Raw genomic sequence first — 9,181 nt, 5'->3', positions numbered from 1 at the left:
CCATTCTTGCTCGGGAGGAACTCCAAGTTTGGTGGAGGAGCGATTCACGATTTTGATTTGATAACTGTAGAATGGCGTTATGGTTACAAAAAAAAAAAAAAAAAAACAAAACCAAAACCAAAAAACATTGTATATTGGAAAGTGGTTAAAAAACAAAATATAGTTTAAATCCCCTCTGTCATTCTGAGCTGTGTCACCTTGGGCAAGTCATGCAACCTCTCTGGACCTCAGGTTTAAGGTCTGCCTAATGGGGCTAGATTTAAATTACTGTTTCCTCGGTTCTGAGAAATTAGGTTTCGACATCTCAGCCGCTTGACACGGGAGGGGGAGGGGTAAGGGAAGACTTCCTGGCAGATTTAAGGAGCCGGGGGTGGAAGAGAGGAGGGAGAAAGGGAAACAGGGGGACGCTTGCGCAGTAAACACCTCACATTTTCTTGCGCCTCCCAACCACTTCTCTGCAGCAGGGAATTGCAGGCGACGCTCCACCTATCCTAGCCCAGCTGAGTGACAACCCCCGTTTCCCTTCCTTCTCTACCTATGATCTCCCTTCTCCCGCCCCCACAACCGCCCAGTTGGGGGCGGGAATAGAGCAAATCTGGCGAATCCGCGGCGCCTGCGTGGGCTATCTGCCCGCTCATTGGTCAGGATCAACGCAAGTCCCGCCTGCCCGAGCCCACTCCCCCGCCTTCCTTATTGTCAATCCCTCCCTTCGCCGGATCCAATTAGCATCGGACTGGCCGCACGGAGGGGGCGGTCCCACCGCACGTACCCGAACTCCTCCCGTCTCTCGGGCAACGCCCCTTCCCCCCCCCTTCCTACGAACGGAAATAGCGGGCCACTGGGCCAATCGTAGCAGCGTGCCTTTGTCCAGCGACCAATGAGAGAGGAAGCGGGGGGGGGGGTGAGCCCGAGTCTGAGCGGCAGTAATCCGAGCCAATGGGAGGCTGATAGCTCAGGACGGCGGACGGGAGGGGAGGGGCCGGGGGCGGAGCCGCGGCCTGCCGCCCGCCCGCCCGCCCGCCCGCCCGCCAGCCCGCCCTCCCCCCCGGCCGGCTGGGCTCCTCCGCGCTGCTTGGGGTCCTTTCCTCCCGGTCCCCGCCTGCCAGCCCCCGCCGCGCTGTGCCCTGCCCGGCCAGGCCTGGAGCCGACACCACCGCCATCATGCCGGCCGTCTCCAAGGGCGATGGGATGCGGGGGCTCGCGGTGTTCATCTCCGACATCCGGAACTGTGAGAGCGCGGCCGGGAGACACTGGAGGGAGGGGGAGCGTGGAATTGAGGGGCTCGGGGGTTACAGAGGGGCCCGGGGCATAGAAAGCCATTGCGGTCGTAGAGGGAGAGGGTAGAGAGGCCCCGGGGGAACTTTAGGGTGGGGGTAATGGAGGGACTTAGGATGTCATAGAGTGCCTCTTGAGGTGACGACACGGAGTGGCTAGAGGCGTCCGGGAGGGTCTTAAAGGAGAGGAGGCTAGTACAGTCTCAGGGCTGGGGACATAGAGGTGTCCCCCGGGAATGATAGAAAGGCTTGGGGAACCTATTAGCGACGGGGTTAGAGAAATCCCTGATGTCGATAGAAAGGGAAGGAGGTGCATGGGTGCGGGGGTACCCTGTGGAGCGATACAGTGGGAGAGAGCCAGAGGGGACCGGGAGAACGTATAACACAGGAAGCATAATGGGGCCAGACTTTGAGGGCCTGGCTGAGGGGGTGTCAGAGAGGGGAAGGGGCTAGGTAGGTCACTGAGGCTCCTGGCTAGTGCACAGAGAGGGCCTGGGAGTAATAGAAAGTTCCGGGGGTTGGGGAGGAGAGATGGGAAGGTGGGGGACTATAGCGGGACCCTGATGAGGGACAGAGGGGCTCCAGGATGGAGGATGCTTAGGAGACATGGAGGGCAGTGGAGAGTGGGCTAAAAGGGTCGCTAAAGGGAGAGGAGGAGTCAAGGAATACAGAGGAGAGGTGCTGCAGGTGGAGGGTCTTGGGAAAACCTGAGACAGGAAGCTGGAGGCCTGGAAAGAAGAGATTATAAAGTGGGGGTTTGGGGAATGTGCCAGAAGGGGGAAAGCCCGGAGCTCAAAGAAGGGCCCAGGGAGCCTTAGGTATTTGCGGGGAAGAGATCTGGAAAGCTGGGGGTTGGGAAAGCCTGGTCCCAGAGAGAGGTCAAAGGTCAGGGATCACGCCAATCTGAATCTGGAGCCCTCTCCCACCTGACCACATCAATATGGGGACAGTGATCATCAGCAGGAAGGATTGTCGTGACGAGGAGAGACCTGGTGCCAAGTCAGCTCCCAACTCCTGGGAGTGGGTGTTGGTGTTTGGAGCTGCCAAGAGCTTCAGAAGCTATATCTGCATGGGCTCTAGGGTCAGCAAGACCTGGGTTTGAGTTTGGGCACTGTCACTCCCTAGCCATGTGACCTTGAATGGGGGACTTCACCTCTGATTTCCTCATCTGTCAGGAGGGACTGCCGGTTGCACCTTCCTGATGAGGTTGTTGTGATAATGTATGTGACTGAGGCCTTTTGCACATTCCAGGCACTGGACGGTCTTGGCTGTTGTTTTTGTCATTTGCTGGATTTGACACATGGCCTCTGTTAGATGCCCAGAGATTATCTTAGAATTTAGTAGGTCTGAAAGGACCTGGCACGTAGTAGGTGCTCAGTGAATGAGAGGGGTGGAAGCCGTTGGGTATCAGGTGGAGAAGAGATGTTATGGTTGTTATGGAAAGGGGTGAGCAAGGAGGGGCTGTGGCTTAGGTGGGGGGCCAGCTGTTAGGAGTAGGTGCGCCTTGCCCCTGATGCCTACCAGTTATGTGAAGCGATGTGACTCTGGGCAAGTCATTTAACCTCTCTGAGGCTCAGTTTTCTCTCTTTCTTTCTTTCTTTTTTTTAAAAGATTTATTTATTTAGAGAGAGAGATCACGAGTGGGAGGGGCAGAGGGAGAGGGAGAGAGAGAATCTCAAGCGACTCTGCACTGAGCACAGAGCCTGACGCGGGGCTCAGTCTCACAACCCTGAGGTCATGACCTGAGCGGAAATCAGGAATCAGGAGTTGGCTGCTCAACCCAGGCGCCACTGAGGCTCAGAGTTCTTGTCTGCAAACTCCCCTGATAATAGCATCTTGTCTCTGAAGGTTCATTCATTCATTCATTCAACAAATAGTTGTTGATCACTACTTTTTGACACTGTACCCAGGACTGGGCTACAACAGTGAACAAGAATCCCTGGTTTGGGAACACCCAAGCCATGAGGGACATAGAAAATAAACACAGGGGCGCCTGGGTGGCTCAGTCGTTAGGCATCTGCCTTCGGCTCAGGTCATGATCCCGGGGTCCTGGGTTCGAGACCCGCATCGGGCTCCCCGCTCGGCGGGAGGCCTGCTTCTCCCTCTCCCACTCCCCCTGCTTGTGTTCTCTCTCTCGCTGTGTCTCTCTCTGTCAAATAAATAAATAAAATCTTAAAAAAAAAAAAGAAAGAAAAGAAAAGAAACACAGAACAACAATAAATGATACCATGTCAGAGGGTGACTGGTAGTGTGAAAGAAAGGAAGGAAGGAAAGATGAGGAGGGATCAGGATTGAGATGGTGCTTGGGTAGGCCCTCACCAAGGAGGTGACATGTGAGTAGACTTTTGAGTTAAGTGAGGGAACAGGCCCTGCAGATTTTGGAGGGAAGGGCGGTACAGGCAGAGGAATGGTTTGTTCAAAGGTCCTGGGGTTGCAGCATGTTTGGCGTGTGTTCCAGTAAGAGCCAGGGGACCCATGTGGCTGGAGCTGAGGGGGAGAGGGCAGGAGATGAGGACAGAGAGGGGACAGAGATGGTGAAGGGCTTCACCGGCCTTAGAGAGCACTCTGGCCTTTCTCTGGGTGAAATGAGAGCGGCAGGAAGGTTTAGAGCACAGGAGGGACGTGAGCTGATTGATGTTTTAAAATACTTCCTCTGCTGCCATGAAGAGAACAGACTCAGGAGGTAGTGGCAGAAGCAGGCAGATAATTAGGGGCTGCTGCAGGCATCCGGGTGAGAGATGGTGTTGGCTTGAGTGGGATGAGAAGTGAATGGTGAGAAGTGGTTGGTTTGGGTACAGATTTTGAAGGATTTGCAAGGGGATTGGATGATGGCGGTGGGGAAGGAACGAGAAGACAGGTCGGCATCACTGCAGGACCCTCGAGGGGAGACTCTGACTTGGGGCCAGTAGAGGTAATTTGGCCACTTGAATTGGGGCTAGAGAATCAGGGATTCCTCTTGTTCTTCGTCTTCTCATCAAGTAAATGTCGAATGGCTCATGTGTTTCAAACCTTATAGAGGGTGCGGGGGACACAGTGGCGAACAGGACAGGTCTGTCTGTGTCCCTGTGAAGCTCCCAGCCCCATGAAGGAGACAGGTACTGCATAAAAAGTGTAGCCGTCCTTCTCACAAACACATGTATACAGATGTTCATAGTAGGGTCAGTCACCATAGCCCCACAATGGAAGCAGACAACCCAATGTCCATCATCGGGTGAATGGATGTACAAAATGGGGTCTCCCACACAATAGAGTATTATCAAGCCGTTAAAAAGAATGACACACTTGGTGCACCTGGGTGGCTCAGTTGGTTAAGCATCTGCCTTCAGATCAGGTCATGATCCCAGGGTCCTGAGATCGAGGCCCCTGTTGGGCTCCACGCTCAGCGGGGAGTCCGCTTCTTCCTCCCCCTCTGCCCCACCCCCTGCTTGTACTCTGTCTCTCTCTCAGATAAATAAATAAAATGTTTAAAAAGCCAGGGCGGGGGGGCACCCTGGGTGGCTCAGTCAGTTAAGCTTCTGACTTTGGCTCAGGTCATGATCCTGGAGTCCAGGGAGGAGTCCTGTGTCAGGCTCCCTGCTCAGCAGGGAGTCTGCTTCTCCCTCTCCCTCAACTCCTACCCCCTGCTTGTGTTCTCTTTCTCAAATAAAATTAAAAAAAAAAAAAAAAAAAGAATGACACACACTACAACATGGATGAACTGTGGCGAAAGCCTCGTTCTAAGTGAAAGGAGCCAGACACAAAAGGCCACATATATGATTTCATTTGCATGAGATGTCCAGAACAGGCAAATCCATAGAGATAGAAAGTAGGTTAGTGGCCACCTAGGGCTGGGTAGGGGGTGGTGGAATGTGAAGAGACTGCCAGTGAGTGTAGGGTTTCTTTTTGGGGTGATGAGAATGTTCTGGAAATAGATCGTGGTGATTGTTGCACGAGACTGTGGATATACCGAAGACCACCGAATCGCACACTTTAGAACGGTGAGCTTTATGGTATGTGAATTGTATCTCAATTTTTTGTTGTAAGAGGAAAAAACTTGTAGCTGTCCTAAGTCCAGTGAGAGAGAGGGCCACAGTGTTGAGAGAATGAAGACTCTGTCTGGTTGCATTGCTCAGACAATGTGGCAGAGTTTGCCAGGCCAGGGGAGGTGGGGAAGAGCTGCAAAGGCAGAGGGGCAGCCATGCAAAGGTCCTGAGGTCCAGCGGAGACTGAGCTGAGGCCTATGTGCCTGGTGCACAGGAGGATGGGGTGGGATCTGATGTCAGGCGGGTGGGCAGAGGCCACGTTGGTGTTTGTCCTGAGAGCACTAGGGAGGGTTTCAAGCAGGAGCGAGGGAAAAGGCCTGAAGGGTGTGGGTGAGCCAGCACTCAGAGATGAGCAGGTGGAGGAAGGGGAGGGTTGTGGAAACATCTTGCTGGAGAATCTGAAGGCATAGTGGAGTTCAGAGGAAAGACTGTAGAAGGAGGTGAAAGGCAGGCTTTGAGAAGGAGGGCAAGGAAGGGCAAATTCTGCAGATAAGGGGAAAGGTTTGGGCTGGGCCTAGCCTGAGGGCATGGTCCTGCGCTGTCTTGAGTGGGGAATCTGCTTCCTAATCACTTAATCTGACCGGGAGCTTCCAGGGCCCAGGCTGGGGCTGTCTGGCTGTCTCCTCTCTAGGGCCCCAGCTCCCCGCAGGCCTGAGGAGAGTTTGTGAGGGAGTGAACAGGAAGGGGGGTGCTGGGTTGCCACAGTGCCCTGAGCTCCTCCGTTAGGGTACATCCTACTCCAAATTGTGACCCATTCCTTTTGTGACTTCTCCCCCAGGCCCGTGAGCACAGGCCCTGCTCTGATCCCTCCCTGGGTCCCCAGGTCTGCAGACAGTGGGACCTGGCCCACGGGAATCCTCAGGAGACGTTTGCTAGTTAAAAGAATAAGTGAATGAATGAATGAATGAATGAGCAAACAAACCAGTCTTTATTGATGAGCACTGATTGAGTGCTAGACACTGCTCTAAGTAATGGGATTGCAACAGTGAACAAAAGTCCCTCTCAGTGGTGCTCATATTCTAAGGGGAAACGGATCAGTACACAAGTAAATATATAGTATTCAGATGTACAGACAGGTGGTGGGGGCGGGGGGGGGTGAGAGGAAATAAAGCAGGAAAGGGGTATGGGGACAAAGTTAGGGATGATGCTGTTCTATAAGCTGGTCAGAGAGTCTCTTGCTGAAAAGGTGACGCTGGAGCAAAGAATCAAATTTGGTGGGTGAATTAGGCCTGCATAGATCTGGAGGAGGACATTCTTGGCAGCTTGTGCAAAGGCCCTGAGGCAGGACTGTGCTAGGAGGAATTTGAGGAGGAGGAGCAGGAAGAGGAGGCCACTGATGACGGGGAGGGTAGGAGTCGTGGTCAGAGAGGGAACTCGTGGATCTGTAGGGCCTGGAGGATGACAGTGAGGACGTCGCTTTTAGTCTGAGCCAGATGGGAGCCATGGAGGGATTTGGAGAACGGAAGGGACAGGACTCCTCTGGCCACTGTGGAGAGACCAAAAAGAATGAGTCTCATTTCAGTGGTTCCCCAACATTAGTGTGCCACTGGGGGCCCCCCACCCTGCCCCAGGCCCTGCACTTTAAGGAATGGGCTTTAGGTTGTGAGTATGCACTAGATGCTGATGATAGACAGCCCCGGGCCTGGCCTCACCCCCTTCTGTGTCATCTAGTGCACCGGCCCACAATCTGCATTCAGCACCTTTCCTGTGCCAGGGCGATTCTGAACCATGGGGATGCCCCCTGGGAATGAAGCAGCCACACATCGCTGCTCTGGGGGTGCTGCATTCTGACCGGAGGCCAGACGGGAGGGCTGACAAATCGGCATGTACACCCTTCCCTTAACCCTTAAGGTGGCAGGCCGCCGCTCAGGGATGGTCTTTGCAGCTGCGTTCATTGCAGCTGGTTGTTCCAGGAGCCTGTTTTCTCTCTCGGGTGGTGATGTCTTTGACAGCACGAGCACCGTCTAACCCAGCAAGCCGGATATGGAAGCTTAAATTTTCCAGTAGCCACATTACTAAAGTAAAACCGGTGAAGTCAGTTTTCATATATTTTATTTACACCAGTACATTCACCGTGTTGTTTGAATGTGTAATCAATATTTTCAGAATTATTCGTGAGACAGTTTATGTGCCTTTCTCAATGAGGCCACATTTTCATTGGAAACGCTTGCTCTGTATTTAAGAGTTCGCAAACTTAAAGAGTTAAAAAAGTAGATTCGCAAAGTACTTGGGTTGTTCCAAACATACCTTGCGGTGACTGAACTGAGAATTGGTTTTTAATTTTAAATTTATGGAGGATACAGATTTCAGCCCTCAGCAGCACCAACCGTGTGTCAGGTGCCTAGTAGCCCCATGTGGCCCGTGGCTCCCGCATTGGGCAGTGCAGGGCCATCGTCTTCTGGATTTTATAGTAGTCCAGAGTTAATAGGCATCAGCTTCCAGAACTCTCTTTGAGTACTCTGGGCAGTTGGGACTCCTGTGGGAGACACAGCACGGGGGGAGTGGGGGTGGTCCTAGAAGAGAGGAACATTTGTTACCTTGTACTGTGAACAGTAGCTGTCTCCCGGTAAGGTACTGGACCCCCTTACCTGCTACCTCCATAAGAGGATGTCAGTCCCTCCAGGGTGGAGGAACCCGGGGTTTTTAGGATGCCTTTGGTGGCAGAGACAGGCCCACCTGATGTTGCAGCTTAGCGCCCACGCAGAGAAGGCTTTATGTCCCCTCACTAGCGGAAGCCCCGAGGTAGGGCAGGTCCTTGCTCAGCCATTCCTTGCCCTAGCCCGCAGCAAGCCCTCTTTTCTACCCACATGCTCCTCACAACCACAGCTACCAGCAGAAGAGGGGCCTGCAGCCTCCCATGGCTCCCCAGCCCTCTGAGAAAAACCAGAAGAGGTCTGGGCCTGCCTGCTGTGCTAGTCTCCGGGCCTTTGCACGGCCTGGAGCACATTTCCCCTTATTTCTGCTTGGTCCAGTGCCGCTCCGAATGTTGATCCTCAAATCCTGGGAGCTGTGTACCAGGAAGACTTCCTCCCCTGGTCTGATTCCAGCCTCCCAGCCCCCATCACATTTGCCTCTGTCAGAGTAGTTGCTTGTCCCTGTCAGCCTCCTTTCCAATCCAGGAGCTCCCCCAGTGCAGAGCTTGTGTGACTCATCCCTGAGCCTGGCCCAGGGAATGTTTGAGGATAAGAAATCCCTTTAAAATGCCCGGACATACTTGCATGCCTCCCGTGATGGTGAGCTCATCCCTCTATTGCTGGCTGGCCCTGAGTTCCTTCCATTAGCTCAGTTCTGTCCCAGCTGCCCTCAGCCCCTTTCTTCCATGTGTTATCCTCAGTAGCACCCATGTACTATCTCTGGGCACCCAGGCTACTGCTTGCCTCTGGATCTCTGCAGAGACTGTGCCCTCTGCCGGGATGCCCTCCCTCAAGGCTGCAGCCTCTTCTCTTCTGGAGACCTGATGCTTTCTTCTCTCTGTGAATTCTTTTTTTTTTTTTTTTAAAGATTATTTATTTATTTGAGAGAAAACAAGCAGGGGTTGGGGGGAGCGGCAGAGGGAGAGAGAAAAGCAGACTCCCCACTGAGCAGGGAACCCGACGTGGGACTCAATCCCAGGACCCTGTGACCATGACCTGAGCCGAAGGCAGACGCTTCACCGACTGAGCCACCCAGGCGCCCCTCTGAATTCTTTTTTTTTTTTTTTTAAGATTTTATTTATTTGACAGAGAGAGACACAGCGAGAGCAGGAACACAAGCAGGGGGAGCGGGAGAGGGAGAAGCAGGCTTCCCGCTGAGCAGGGAGCCTGATGTGGGGCTCAATCCCAGGACCCTGGGATCATGACCTGAGCTGAAGGCAGCCGCTTAACTGACTGAGCCACCCGGGCACCC

The 9,181-nt window shown here is 53.6% G+C and overlaps 1 protein-coding gene across 3 annotated transcripts in view; it reads left to right on the top strand.

The window, feature by feature from the left end:
- Positions 1–1,022: 1,022 nt before the first annotated feature.
- Positions 1,023–9,181, top strand: part of AP2A1 (adaptor related protein complex 2 subunit alpha 1) — a 31,602-nt gene continuing 23,443 nt past the window's right edge. For all 3 annotated transcript variants that reach the window (XM_044911490.1, XM_021681372.1, XM_044911489.1), the window contains exon 1: positions 1,023–1,228. In XM_044911490.1, the coding sequence (XP_044767425.1) occupies positions 1,162–1,228 (67 nt within the window). In that variant the 5' untranslated portion in view covers positions 1,023–1,161. The remainder of the gene's footprint in view (positions 1,229–9,181) is intronic.

The sequence above is a fragment of the Neomonachus schauinslandi genome, chromosome 16 (assembly GCF_002201575.2).
Source record: "Neomonachus schauinslandi chromosome 16, ASM220157v2, whole genome shotgun sequence".
Taxonomy (NCBI): Eukaryota; Metazoa; Chordata; class Mammalia; order Carnivora; family Phocidae; genus Neomonachus; species Neomonachus schauinslandi.
This window is presented reverse-complemented; position numbering and strand designations above follow the sequence as displayed.